General features: G+C 49.6%; 5 protein-coding genes across 5 annotated transcripts; 4 read left to right on the top strand and 1 right to left on the bottom strand.

Moving 5' to 3' along the window:
- Positions 1 to 2,519: 2,519 nt before the first annotated feature.
- PG997_013694 (uncharacterized protein) lies at positions 2,520 to 4,266 on the bottom strand (the record flags this gene model as incomplete). Its single annotated transcript, XM_066818008.1, is given in 5 exon segments — positions 2,520 to 2,530; positions 2,542 to 2,856; positions 2,891 to 2,901; positions 2,912 to 4,068; positions 4,129 to 4,266. 5 exon segments carry the CDS (start codon positions 4,264 to 4,266, stop codon positions 2,520 to 2,522), a joined length of 1,632 nt encoding a protein of 543 aa, XP_066663700.1.
- Positions 4,267 to 5,025: 759 nt separating this feature from the next.
- On the top strand, positions 5,026 to 7,063 carry PG997_013693 (uncharacterized protein; the record flags this gene model as incomplete). Its single annotated transcript, XM_066818007.1, is given in 7 exon segments — positions 5,026 to 5,230; positions 5,286 to 5,369; positions 5,427 to 5,558; positions 5,620 to 5,974; positions 6,071 to 6,283; positions 6,393 to 6,727; positions 6,747 to 7,063. The coding sequence occupies 7 exon segments, from the start codon at positions 5,026 to 5,028 to the stop codon at positions 7,061 to 7,063; spliced, it is 1,641 nt and encodes a 546-aa protein (XP_066663699.1).
- An 824-nt stretch (positions 7,064 to 7,887) lies between these two features.
- PG997_013692 (uncharacterized protein) lies at positions 7,888 to 9,627 on the top strand (the record flags this gene model as incomplete). The annotated part of the gene is made up of 4 exons (XM_066818006.1): positions 7,888 to 8,148; positions 8,448 to 8,825; positions 8,943 to 9,024; positions 9,185 to 9,627. 4 exons carry the CDS (start codon positions 7,888 to 7,890, stop codon positions 9,625 to 9,627), a joined length of 1,164 nt encoding a protein of 387 aa, XP_066663698.1.
- Positions 9,628 to 11,705: 2,078 nt separating this feature from the next.
- On the top strand, positions 11,706 to 12,224 carry PG997_013691 (polyketide synthase; the record flags this gene model as incomplete). Its single annotated transcript, XM_066818005.1, has 1 exon — positions 11,706 to 12,224. The coding sequence occupies one exon, from the start codon at positions 11,706 to 11,708 to the stop codon at positions 12,222 to 12,224; it is 519 nt and encodes a 172-aa protein (XP_066663697.1).
- A 1,631-nt stretch (positions 12,225 to 13,855) lies between these two features.
- PG997_013690 (uncharacterized protein) lies at positions 13,856 to 14,086 on the top strand (the record flags this gene model as incomplete). Its single annotated transcript, XM_066818004.1, has 1 exon — positions 13,856 to 14,086. The coding sequence occupies one exon, from the start codon at positions 13,856 to 13,858 to the stop codon at positions 14,084 to 14,086; it is 231 nt and encodes a 76-aa protein (XP_066663696.1).
- Positions 14,087 to 14,440: the final 354 nt, after the last annotated feature.

Genomic DNA, 14,440 nt, shown 5'->3' with positions numbered 1-14,440 from the left:
GGGTGAATAATAAGATAACGTAGTGTTTCGCCATAGCTTTTTAATTAATTCGGGTTAAATCGTTTCGTGACGCTTAAATTACTAAGGTTATCCGCTTTTTTTAAAATAAATAAAGTATTATAGTTATAAAATTATTACGCGTTAAAGTTTAATTAAATAGGTCGGTAATAAAAGTGTCCGACTTAATAATATATCCGACTTAATAGTAAACCACGTTATCGGTTTTAATTAATATTAATAAATATAATAACGTGGTTTACTACTACGCGACGTATATTACTTAACGACGTACTTTTTTTACTTTTCGACCTTTTTATATAAATTAATTTAATTATAACGCTTAAAATTAATTAAAACTACTCGTTATTCGATTCCTCGCTTAATTTTATATCTTTTTTATATATTCGCGCATTGTGACCTGTCTCGCCGTAAATACTACAGCGCTTTCCACCGGTCGCCCTTCGCTTTAACGAACCTTTATTTTCGCCTTTATTAGTCGCTAGCCGTTTCTTTTTTACCTTCTCGTCTTATAGCCTTCGAGATTCTTTAATTATAAAGGCTTTTTTAAGCTGGACTCGCGAGTTTTTAACTCTCCGGCGCTTCGAAAGGGCTAAATTAGTCTCTTATAATATACGTATTTAATCCTTTATAAGGGTTATTTTATACACGATTATATATATATTTTTCGTTATTTAGTTTACTGTTTTTAAAATTAGCGTTAAAAGCTTTTTTAATAAATAAACACTCTTTTTTTAATAAAAGAAAAGTGCTTAGTTATTTATTAAAGGTTAAACGGCGTTTAAAGGTTATAAATGCTAGCCGTTCCCGGACGCGACGAGTAAAGTGTAAATATTCGGAGATATATATTCAGCTTATTAATTACCTCGTTAAAGTTATAAGGTATTAAATTAAATACGTTAAATCTAGATTTAATGTTAACTTTCGTAAAAATAATAAAATACGCGGCCTTAAAAGCGATAAAAAACTCGAGCTTAATAATATAATTTATAAAGGCTTTAATAAATAACTCGATTTTTTTCGAATAAATACGCTTTAAAAGCGAATAAATTACTATATCGAGTGGTTAAAATAAGTGCGATAAATAAAAAGGTATACTAATAGTAATAATGTCGTTATTTTAATAGTATACCTCGAATTCGGCCGAAATATAGCTCTCGTGGCCGTCGAGAATTAAGAGGCGATAGCGACCCTTCGTCTGCGATTTAGTATATTTATCGAAGTAGTTAATCTAGTTTAAGCTTATTTCGTTATTAGTCCAGCTATTAAAAATCGGCTTAATTACTTAGTCGCCCGGTAAATCGATTTCGCGAGACTAGTTCGCGAGGTAATATTAGTTTTAAACGATTAAAAACGGCGAAATATACTAGCTTTACGAATTAATATATTTAATAACCGTTATTTATTCTCGATTATTAAATTAAACCGATTTCGTTTTCTCACGCCGATCGGCGCGTATTATAACGAGGGTTAACCCGATTATATTTATTATAAAACCGGTTTCGTCGAAATTATATATATTTTTATTAACGATATTATATTTAGTTTTTATATTCGTAATTAATATAAACTAAGCGGAAATAATTTTTATATTTTCGTAAAAAGCTTTTTAATAATCGTATTGACGGTTTATTCGAGTTTTAAAGTCCGGGTTACGGTCGATAAAACGCTTAACCTAGTACTTATTAACGCGCTCGTCGTCGCGCGACGCGGTAAAGAAATTAGCTATATTTTCTATATTAGTAATATTAAAAAGTATTCCTCGAGTATTTAAGTTAATTATATAATTTCGAAATACCTCTTTTTTAATTAACGTTAATTTTCGCTGTAAATATTAGATTTTACGTTGTGGGATTCGGCCGTTTAATCGGTCGTTAATCGTTAATTATAAGACGCCGAAAGCTTTCGTAGTAGCCTTTTAATTAATAGGTTTTATAGGGTCTCGCGTCGCTTAAATTACTAATTCGAGCTTACTTATTAATAAAAAATTAAGTATTATAGTTATAGAAATAAAACGTGTTAATTAAGCTAGTGACCGGCGAAATAATATAACCGACTTAATAGTAAACTATATTAAGTAAATATATTATTTATTTAATAAATAATAAATATAATTTATATATATCGATAAAAGGATTTAAGTTAAATAAATAAGGAAAGGATTAAAAGTAAGCTTTTATACGTAAGCTTTTAAGTTATTATTAATAACGATTAAAAAAAAACGAAAAAAGGTTATTATTTTTTACGTATTCTTCGTAAGCCGTTATAAAAACTTTATTAATTTATAAAAGTTTTAAATTTCAAATTATTTTTAAAGTTTAAAAAATATTAAAGTATAATACTTTTTTTAGTTACTATGTGTTAAGTTTGCTCGGTTTTAAGTTACTTACTTTTGCTGGCCTGCGCTAATATGAGTCGAAAAGCAAAAGAACAAAAGAAAAAAAGTCAATCTCTCCACCGCTCATTCCTTATAGTGCTGACGAGTCCTCTTCTCCGCCAGCTCAAGACACTCCTGCGTGACACCTGCATCGCGCGGAACTAGCTTGACCTTGAACTCGCGCGGGATGGCGACGAGCGCCGTTTTGAACTGGTTGTAGTCCACGTAGTCCGTGTTGGGCGGGCTCGAGTCGCTCGCCACGATCTTGTACGACGCCAGGATGCGCACCAGCGCCGCGTAGAGCAGCCGCGACGCGATGTGCTGGCCCGAGCAGGCGCGCGAGCCGGTGCCGAAGCTCAGGTGGCCCAGGCCGGCGGCTTCGGACTCGGCGGGCGGGTCGAGGGTCTTCAGCCACCGTTCCGGATCGAATTTGCCGGCGTCCGGGCCGAAGTGGTCGGTGTCTACATAAGATAAGTCAGCATAACAGGTAACTACATAGTAACAGACTGTGGATACATGCCGTGGTTGCCAGCTTGTGCATTGATCAGTATCATCGTCTTTGGCGGGATCACAGCCCCGTTCCAGTGGACTTCAGTGACCGTCTTCCGCGGAAGACTCATGGCACTGACGGTGTAGTACCGCCCAGCCTCCTTAACAATAGCATTGGCATACGGAATCGTCTCCTCCACAAAACAACTAGTCCAGGCATCGCGCACGTCAGGATAGTAGCGCTTGATGTCCTCGTATGCGCGATCCTGCCAGACCTGCCCCTCGGGGGTCGACAGGGACCCGAGACATGACGTCAGCGTCCCGGGGATGGTCTCGAACCCGCCCGAGACGAGCGAGAGGCAGATGGACGACACCTCGACGCCCGTTAGCCGCGTCTCCTCGTCCTTTAGGATGGCCGCGGCGATGCAGGGCTTGTCAACGCCGCGGGCGATCATGTCGCGGACCTTGTCGAGCAGCAGGTTCAGGTAGGCGTCCCGGCGGTCCCGCAGCTCTTTGGACCGCGCGGTCTTCTCGTTGTTGGGCAGGTAGCGCAGGATCGGGACGTAGTCCTGCAGGTTCTCGGACGCGCTGCGGAGGAGCGAGATGGCCGACCCGACTTGCAGGATCTCGCGCAGCAGGTCGTCGTAGACGGCGTCCATGCGGATGCCGTAGCACAGGGTCAAGGTCGTGTTGAGCGCATATCGCTGGATGTAGGGCCGGACGTCGATCTCGACTTCGCCGGATAGGCTGTCTTTTTGCATGTCGCGCACGATGCAGTAACTCTCCAGATCGAACATGGGGTAGTAGTTCCTCAGCGCCGGCCTGCCCAGCGCCGTTCCCGCGGCTTTGCGCTTCTTCTTGCACGACTCATCCCAGGGCGAGGAGCCGATGGTGAACCCCTGTGTGCTACTGATAACGCCGTGGAAGGTATACAGCTTGGGGCGATCGATGACGGCATTCTGGTTTCCCAGAAGCATTTTCTTGCAGTCATCAAAGGAGTTGACCACCACGGCTCTGGTGTTGCCGAGCTTGATCTGGAACGCTGAATGTCCATATTGCCGCCACCATTTCTCGCATGTTGTGGCGTGGTCTTCGCCGAGTTTCAGCAGATGGCCAAATACCGGGACGGCGCCGGGGACCTCTGGTAACCCCTTTATGTGCGGGATGTCCGTGGCATAACCGACCTATTAGATAGCTCTGTCAGTATCCCTGTCTCACGTCATGAAAAGGGGTCAGACTCTCACATAGTATATCACGACTGGCAAGATTACTGCAGCGACAGCTAGGATTATGGGAACAGCGTTGGTTTCTGTCAGCAGAGTGCCCAGCTGCAGCTTTCCGTACTCCAGCGGGGTGATCATGTCCATAAGCTTGGAATCCATGGTATATACCCCTTCATATACGAACCAATATGATGATGCTTTGGATAAACTATGTTGCGAAGGATTGGATCATGTAGGTGTCTCAATGATCATTATGTGCATCCCCGGTCAGGGATCATTCACGTAGGTCCTGGACTGGTAGATACGGCATGATCGGAGCATGCGACGATAGCATGGTCTGGGAGATAGAGTTGGAGGGCATACATGATACGATCTGACTACCCCGCACTGAGCTTTACAGCAACGCCATTGGCGTATGAAGACTTGGTATTGGGGTCATTGAGATACTGGTATCAGGTCGGCTCCGAAGGGTGTAGGTTTTCTATTTGGGTCGTTCTAAAGAACGAGGTGCATCTCGTTTCCGTGTTCAATTCATCTTCGCCGGGGATCCTATCCGCAAAATGCCCCGCTGTGCAACGGATATCATTTTGTATGCCACGACTCCTATCGGCCGCCGATCCGACACGCCCGGGGGATTGTTATCTATCAGGCACGAGCTGGCCGATTTGACGGGAACGCAGTTCCTCCTTATCAACAAGGATCTGGGGGTGTTTTGCCTAATTGGCCAATGCACGTCAGCCAAGATGACAGGGGTCCGAAGCAGGACTACCAACATCATCTTTGGCGCATTCACCACGAGACTATCTCGCATCCTGTGTTTGATTGGCAGACTATTAAGATAGCTTTGCATCTTTGTCCCGATACACCACAGTCGGCAGCAATTGAAAGCGGCCCAATCTACCACTCCTACCTCCAGCCATGGCCGACACCGAAATTCGCGAAAAGGGGCCACCGGCCGAGTCTATCAACGACAAGCACTCGGCCGGTGCCAGTCCAGGCGGCGGTGACTCTGACGTTGCGGAAGGTGTGGCCGTAAACGTTACCGCCGGATCCCAAGCGCTGCACCGTAAGCTGCAAGCAAAAGAGGTTCAGCTATTCGCCATAGGGGGAGCCATTGGCACTTGTAAGTCAAATAATCGATTCTGAGAGCCTGGTGCTGATCCTTCACCCTCAATCAGCATTGTATGTTCAGATGGGGTCCGCGCTGCCCAAGGGCGGTCCGGCGGGTTTGTTTACTGGCTTCATCATTTGGGGTGGGATCAGTAAGTCATCCATGTTGATACTGAAAGGAGCGAAATGGTGACTGACCTTTCCTCCAGTGTGGGCTGTTAATGAATGTTTTGCGGAGATGGTGAGCTACATGCCGATTCCATCACCATTCATACGCTTCGCCGGCGAGTGGGTGGACGGGGCTCTAGGATTTGCAATGGCTTGGAACTTCTTCCTAAACAGTACGTAATACCATCTATACCTCCATTCTCACTTCATGCATCGGCACTCACAATTGTATAGTGGCTTTCTTGGTCCCCTTTGAGATCGTCGCGATGAACATCATGATCACCTTCTGGACTGACAAGGTCCCGGTCGAGGCTATTATTGCTGCCATGATTGTTCTCTACGCAGTTCTCAATGTCATCTCCGTTCGGTACTTCGGCATCTCCGAGTTCTATCTCTCGATATTCAAGGTGTTTCTAATGTTGGGCCTCTTCGCCTTCACTTTCGTCACCATGTTGGGTGGCAACCCTATACATGACCGTTACGGACTCAGATACTGGAAGGAACCTGGAGCCTTCGTCGAGCATCTCTCCCCGGGAGGCACCGGGAAGTTCCTTGGAGTACTTTCATGCGTCTACCAGGCCAGTTTCTCGTGAGTAATATACAAGTCCTGTATCCAGGTTTAAGGCACACGCTCTTTAGGAGGAAGTAGAGTAGAGGCTGATAACGGTTTCAACTAATAATTCAGGATTACCGGCCCTGAGTACATCTCGATGGTCGCGGCGGAAACGGAGAACCCGCGGAAGATCCTGCCACCAGCATTTCGGTCTTTCGTCTGGCGCATCCTAGTCTTCTTCCTCGGTTCGGCGCTTTGCATGGGAATAGTCATCCCGTATAACGATGAGACATTACTTGGAATTCTAGGCGGTAAAGTCACAGGCTCAGGCACAGGCGCGGCGTCGTAAGGCCTCCAAAATCCCACATATCCGATTCTTCTCAAACCCCTTCACGCTAATCCACCCACTCCGATAGACCTTACGTGATTGCGATGGGAAGACTCATGATCCAAGGCTTGCCGCACCTCGTCAACGCCCTGATCATGACCTCCATCTTCAGCGCAGGCAACGGCATCCTCTTCTCCGCAACCCGGACCCTGCACGGCATGGCGCTGGAAGGATACGCCCCCGGTTCTTCTCTTGGTGCACCAAGGGCGGCATCCCGCTCTTCTCGCTGCTCCTGGCGCTGTCTTTCAGCCTGCTCGCGTTCCTGCAGGTCGGCAGCTCCTCGGCCAAGGTCCTGACCTACCTCGTCGACCTCGTCACCTGCTGCCAACTCATCAACTACGGCTGCACGGCACTGACGTACCGGCATTTCTACTCGGCGATGGAGAGACAGGGTATCAGTCGTGACACGTTGCCGTACAGGGGGGCGCTTTCAGCCGTATACGTCTTACTTGGCCATGGGGGGTACGCTGTTCATGATCCTGGCAGCGGGCTATGACCTGTTCATGGACGGGGGCTGGGATGTCATGTGGTTCTTTCTGGACTACGGAATGATTGGGTTCTTCATTGTAGCTTTCTTTTTCTGGAAGTTCGCTTTCAAGAGCACTTATGTCAGGCCGGGCACTGCCGACCTCGGTATTGGTGGTATGCGGGAAGAGATTGACAGTTATGAGGCTATGTATGTGCCACGGCCTGAGAGCAAGATGAGCCGGGTCTGGAATATTTGGATAGCGAAATGAATACTCTCGCATGCCATCGAAGGCGAATTGGGTGAGGGTGACTTTCTAGAGCGTCATATCAGGGGCGCGGATCTGTGGTATTGTCCGCTCCCTTTCCGCTTGTCGATCACCGGTCTTACCATTAGTATTTGCTGAGGCCCGATGGACAGGAAACGCCCAACCCCGCACTCTGAAACAGTGTTGTACACAAGGCCATTCACGGACTTTCAACGCTCAAACACACGATCCCATTGGCAGTCGAGAGGAAGCAGCTTCTGCAGCTCATCATAGTCATGACGGTATCTGAGTGAAGATCTCACCGCTGAGGGGCTCAAGCCCTAATGAGACAAGCAATCATGGCTCGCTCCCCGTGGGGTCTCAGCCGCTCGTTAACGATTCGTCCGCTTTAGGCATTGTTGAGGCTAGTCTAGACCGCGCCAAGACAACGCTGCTTGGCGGCCACTTACTGGGCCGATTCAGAGTCTCTGAGACAGTCTGCGCTTCTGCATGCCGACCCAATCAATTACTCTGAGTGCATGCAGGAAGGCATTCGAGCTCTCCGAGTTGCCAGCGCTCGGCCTCTTTCTGGGTAGTGATCGCCTTCAACCGAAAAGCCAACGGCCAACGGCTGACGCTGTTGCGGTCTTCTACCAAGCGCACCAGACTCGTCACTAGGAGCAAATATCTATATAAGGATGATGGGATTCCTGTTTCCATTGACCTTTTCCTTTTCTTCTCCATCCAGCACTCATTCCAGTTTTATCCCCATCCCTTCCCATCCCTTCCTTTCCCTTCCCATCTAATCCCATCCCTTCCCATCCCTTCCCCTAGTCATTCTTTTCACCATGTACAAGGCCCTTTCTCTCGTTCCTTTCCTGCTCTTGGGCAGTAGTGTCCTGGCCGCACCTCAGGCAGGCACCACGTCGAGATGCACCCGTGACTCCTGTCAGGCCGTGGTAGCCCGAAGCGGCAGCGCTGACTGCGCGACTGTGATCCAAACCACCGTCACGCCGTCGACCCGTGTCGCCACTGTCACCACAACCCAGACCCAGACCACTCAAGTGACCCAGACCCTTACGGGCACCCAGACAAACACGGCGACTCTAGTAAGCAATATACGAGAGAGACATCTCCTTCAAACGCTCGGGACAAATACTGACTGGCGTGATAGACCACCACGACCGGTACTACTACTTTGGCGACCAGCACGACTACTTCCACCAATGTTATCACCACGGTATAGTTTAATCAGCTGCAATTAAGGAGGGCATAATACTGATCCAGTTCCCATCAGACTAACAATGTCGTCACCACCACGACTGCGGTCGCCACTGTGACGGTATGTTATCAATTTCCACTCCTTGAAACGTTTTTCGCTCGAATTGGTTTACTGACTACAGATCAGTCTACCTCCACCGAGATCGACACCGTCACTGTGACCGTGACTACGACGGGGGCGATGAAGAAGCGCGCTGCTATCACGCAGGCCGTAGACAGGAGACAGGCCCCCATGACCGTCCCGGGCTATGCGACCAGCGCCTGCGGGAACTACAACCGGTTCTCCAGCGCTTGCCGATGCAATGGCGCGTCTACCACCACCATCACGGCCCCTACTCCCCTCAGCACTACGACCGTGACCTCCAGCGTCAACTTCATCCGCACGATCCGAACCAGGTCGACCTTGACCATCACCGGTGGAACCGCCACGGCGACCCAGACCTCCACTATCACCTCGGTGGTCACGAGCACGTCGACCACTACTGTCACTACCACTGTTGACGCGGTATGTTCGCGCAACTATTACAATCGTGGCTGCCTGTCGTGTATCGATGGAAAAAGCTCATCGATTTATCATTGAGTGTCTGAAATGATCTTGACTGACCAACGGACTGTGTTACAGACGAGCACCCTCACCTCGCTTACGACAACCACCACCGGAACTGCCACCACGACTTCTACCACCACGTCGACCACAACCACAGGTCAGTGTTCGACTATGCATTCCCTCTCCCTTCAGTTGACCGGGCTTCCTCCTTTCCGACAACAAATGCTAAAAATATCATCAAAACAAAGTCCCTGGAATGAAAGCCCGAAATGTATACCCCCATACTACCCATACTAACTTGGCCTACTACGTTACAGCTACCCCATCGCCTACTCCGTTCTACCTGATGGCTCAAGGCGGTCCCAACAACGGGCAGTACGCCTTCCTCAACGGTGATGACCCCGCCACCGTCCAATTCGTTCCGGATACCGGCGACGCGAACGTCTTCACCATCGACAACATGCAGCATCTGGGTAGCTTCGGCCTCTTCGCCGACACCCTGGACGCCGACGCGCAGCCCGGATACACCCTGTACTTCGACACTGCCGACACCATCGCCCAAGAGGGTTACGTCTACCTGACCTGCTCCGCCGCTCCCACCGGCACCGGCACCCCCAGTCTGCTGAACTGCACATTCAGGAACGGCGTAGCCGTCTTCCAGAACTGCCCCGATGATGATGACGTCATCGTCGACACCGCGCAGGACGCTGGCTGCACCCAGTTCCAGTTCGTCATCGTGCCAACTGGTTCAACAACCTAGAGAACCCCCATACGTAGTGGACAACCGCTTGGCGCAAACAACCTTTTGTTTAGTAGTGCTGCGGGTAACACTACCGGGGAGTCCTTGAAGGGGGCTGTGGTTTTGGAGCACCTACCTTCATCCTCCTGCCAATCACGGCATCCTGGAGAGCTCCTTACCTGTTGGACAACCGCTTGGTGCGAACAACTTCTTGTTTAGTAGTGCTGCGGGTAACACAATCTGGGAGTCTTGAAAGAAGGCTATTGTTTTGCAGTAACCACTTACTGGAAATACGACATCCTAGAGGGCTCCTCGTCTAGTGAACAACTGCTTAGCACAAACAACTTCTTGTTTAGTAGTGCTGCGGGTAACACTACTTGGGAGTCCTCGAAGGAGTCTATCGATTTGCAGCAACCACTTACTGGAAATACGACATCCGTACCATGAAGGGTGGGGGAATGAGTGTGGGCACTCTCTTGGTGAGGTCGTCAGACCTGATTGGAACGAGGCCAGTCAATTGGTCCCCTTGTTCATGTTCTTCTTCTTGTCACTCTTTTTACCCCTTCTTGTACCGCACTTATTTTTTCCTGCTTGTACACACCACTTGTCTGACTAGCAAGTGTTCTTAATACGCCTAATACTCTCATTACTCTGGAATGGAAAAAGGGGAAACATTGGATCAAAAAATATTATAGCTCTATTCATATATAGCCTTAATATAACCGCGGGAGATGGGAATCCCGCAATGTTCACCCCGCCAACGATTTCTCCACCTGCACCGTGAAAAAGGATCGAGTCTGTCTAAAATGCAACAAAACGCCGGCTGTATTCTAGCGCTTAGACGCGCGAGGGCGAGGAGGTCATGTTCGCGATGCAGCTTGGTTTAGGCTGAGGTCATGCGGACTAGGCAGGTCTAATCAGGTTGTCAAAGATAGGAGAATGAATCCTTAGATTGAATAGCGCAGCACTGGTCGCTGAAGTCTGATAGCTTTCATGGGTTTGAATATACGAGTTGGGTGCCGAATGTCCTTGCCCCTTTCCAGCACAGGAAATGCAGAGGAGCATATCCAGATCTCAATGAGTTACGATGGCCTGTTTGGCAGTTGTTCCAATACCACACTTGTTCACAATTCTTCTTATGGGTAGTCTAGGTGTTAACTCTCGAAAGTGGCGTTGGCAACAAGTTCTTCCCGAGTGGACAACGGATGCCTTTCAAGCGGCTGTCGGATCGCAAGTAGCAGGAGGGGTTAAGGCTCGAGGACTGGCAGGTGTAGTTCTTTGTTCAAGGTTGAAGGTAAGAGATTATCATGTCGACCGAGACTTGGAAGTGATCAGTCCAGCGATAGGAACATCTTTGGGATTTAAGAATCACGTGCCATAATACTACGTATGACCCAGACAACCACGCGGGCTGACCATCGCTCTGGCTTTTGCGGCTCCCGACGCCCTCATTGGTTCCAACCGAGTGGTCACTGCAACCTAACAACGAAGCGAAGCGCCGCTGAGCAGTGGTGTGTCCGTTCGCGCCCAGCCTCATCTGACCATATGTAGTTAGCTGGTGAATGTTATTCGTTCGTCCTGGCGTGCTCTGTCATGCAAGGTCCGTTCTAGATTCCGCGTTTGTGCGCGGCAGGCTGTAAACGCAATCAACCGCGACGTGTCACGACAACGACCTCGATGCAGGGTCATGGAGCAATCTTGATAAGTTGCCTTATTTGGCAAGGACGCAATACCAATTGGACGGCAAGGTGGCTACTCCTGGATGTATCAGCCCGGTTTTGTGTCGTGGCAGCGGCGGCAAAAACGGTCTTGGGAGCAGCGTGCACACGGACACCGAAAGCAATTATTATGCTGCCAACGGCTTCCTTGGCACTTTTGCTCGCGGGAGTCGATCACGAAACAAGCCTCCTATATAGGTAGGGCACGGCATGATATCAGAAGTGAGATATCTACAAGGAAGCACCGAGATCGAAAGCCTATTTATTACGCAAGGGCATTCAGCCACTGAACGAAGAGGAATATCTCAATGAGATTGACATGGCACTGACGGGGTCGAGATCCGCCATCCGCAGTAGTCCGAAGAAACTGCAGGTATCCGAATGGGCCGGTTCGTACATACTGATCGGTTTGGAGCCTTCCGGGATCCTGGAGCTCATCAAGAGGGGCTTCGGCATGGACAACGGGAAACCAAAGACCCCCGAGCTGGCTTCCTCACCGCTGCACGCACGGCAGACCTGGATCGAGATAACAACCGGTCGGCGTCGGTGGCAGAGACTGCTACAGCCATGGCGGCGTGGCTCAACGGTGTCCCGTCCGCTGCAGCCCGGGCCCTGCTGTCACAGGCTGACGCCCCGACGCTGTACGAGGCCGTGTTGCGGCTGGCACGCAAGCGCTTCTCCAACATCATACTCATGCCGCTCCACGTCGATTATCACAAGCCGCTCCCGCAGTTCGATGTGGACAGCGCAATTGCGGCCGAGTTTCGTACCTGGCTTTGGTGGGCATTCCACGTTGATGTGTCATTTCTGGGCATCAGGAGTCCCAGGAAAGGACTGGACGCAACTTCAAGTTTCGCGGAAGAACAATTGGCGAATTTCGACTCTTGGACCGCTCCATGATAACTGGATGCTGACGATTATTCTTGTACATCAGCCGTAATGCCCAAGGATTAATAAAGGAAACCAAGGCGAAAATATTCATCCTGTCCCTGAAATTGGGATACTTCCGGGATCGCGGGCGTATTGGCGAGCCTGATGACTGGTGATGTGTTGATGCTGGCAAAATGGGCGGAATCATATCCTCAACATGACCAGGCGTATTTTTCATCTTATGAACCGCAAAGATGTCGAGGTGGTGGAGACGCCAAGCTTCTGCCCCAAAGGATTAATGAAGGGTTGCCGAACCGCTTGCCCTTGGACTGCTAGGGCCACATGTTGATGTTTTATCCCCAAAGTCAACTCGCGAGATGTGGTGGGGGGTGGGGGCTACATACTGGCATAACTTAAGGAAACAAGAATATCTCTTTTAGCTGATTTCTTTGTTCACTTAGCTTGCGTGTAACGCAGGGATCGTCGCAGCTGCCTCTCTGCCACACCCGATTCGTGTAGCACTGCTCATCTCGCTTGATTTAGTGGCCGTGAGGTGAGTCTTCAAAAACTATATGCTAGATACGCGGCTTGATCTCGAGTAGCGAACGGTGAGGGACATGCTCCCTGGGGGGACTCGTAATCTTCATCAAAGCTCCCGCTGGAGATGGAAGCAGCCACATTGTTGATCGCGGGACGGGAATTTGCAGCAGTGGGGTTCTCACGGGGACGGTGGGAGTTGTTGCTCCCAGATACCGAATCCCAGCTGGTTCAGCCGTCCAGTCTCGCGCTTGGTGAGAAACATTCGCTCGGTTACTTCATGTTCTGGATCTGTTAGGTCTTGCAAGGCAGTGTGAAGTTAAACAGACCGCAACCCTCGCCTAGCCGTAGCTGGGGTTCTTGTCATGTTACTCACATGCCCGGAATCCCCCAGATGGTGACATGTTGACCACCATCCACATCGTTACCCTCTCCCCCACCCCATATCGCATCATAGCCTGGATCCCGTAACAGTCATGCAGAATGCCGATGTCCCCAAGACGTTGTGTGGCAATTACGGAAAAGTGTGAGTCTCTGGCAGGGGGATTAGGCCCAACCGAGCACGAGAACAGGCCAGCGCTTGCCGCTGTGGTCGGCCCAATAGATGTGCGATCGCGCCGGGTGAGTGACGTCAACAGAGCTGGTAGGGGACGGATTCCCCGCCCCTCCCCGGCACGGTCGGTAGCCAGCTGCGTACTGGGATTTGACCTTAGCACACAGGCCGGCGGTTTAGCCCACCAATAGGTAGCCCAGTTGAGCGACGGCAGTTCTCATATCTGGTTTCGGAGAGTTTGCAAGAGGCCGGAAGTATGGTTAATAGCCGCGCGGTCGGATTGCTGTGAAATAATTGATAGTAGCACCCGTGCTCCTCGTAGAAGCCTACCAAAAACTGTCCTGATTCCTCGAGCCACTCAAGATGGTATTCCGGTGGTTATTCTCGAGTGCGTCGACGCGGAGCATCGAGAAGTAGATCAAATTAATTGGTGGGGGGAATACTCATGGGAACGACACAACCGTCGGCTAGGTTAGTCTTGCGCGCAAAAAGGGGATACCAACGTTGAGACCATTAACCGCGTCGTGGTACCGTAAAGTTCGTTGTGGCGCCGATTGTCTCGGGCATCGACATGGCTGCCTCCTCGGTCGATGGTGGCATAGAGATGGGGCATCTTCTACCGGGAGCTATCGTTCACCTTATGGGATTGATTGCTTCGCATGTGCGCAACGGTGCTGGCGAAAAGCTCACCGTCGCCCGAACCAAACGCCTCCGCCATCGACGAATTGTTAGTGATATTCTGATGACGCTGCTGGGCATTCCGAGCGCTAGCAAGGACCTGGTTTCAGGGCCCAGGTGCTAGTTTGTCAGCGCCTACGGTAAATCGAAGATCTGCAATGGATCTTAGAAAGACCGTGCAGGCTAGAATGACCAGGGAATACGCACACAAACACACTACCTACCTAGGTACACGCCAATTTGCTTGGCTGGTAGCCCTAAGCCTAAAGCGATCTAGCTGCCAAGCTTCAGGTGTTGCTCGGGTCAACTAAGTAGGTAAACCAACCGCAGATGATCTTCGCCGACGCATCCTACCACCCAGCTAAGTGTCTTGTTGATGACAACGTACAGCTCAAACGGCGGAGAAACAACACGTCTGATTTTGTTATTATAATCGGTGTGCAGGCTCAACTTGCCCTAGATAGATGGGCGTAGACAC

The sequence above is a fragment of the Apiospora hydei genome (assembly GCF_038363865.1).
Source record: "Apiospora hydei strain CBS 114990 chromosome Unknown utg000009l_segment0_segment0, whole genome shotgun sequence".
Classification (NCBI taxonomy): Eukaryota; Fungi; Ascomycota; class Sordariomycetes; order Amphisphaeriales; family Apiosporaceae; genus Apiospora; species Apiospora hydei.
Note: the sequence above shows the minus strand (reverse complement) of the source record. Positions and strands in the feature narration are given on the sequence as shown.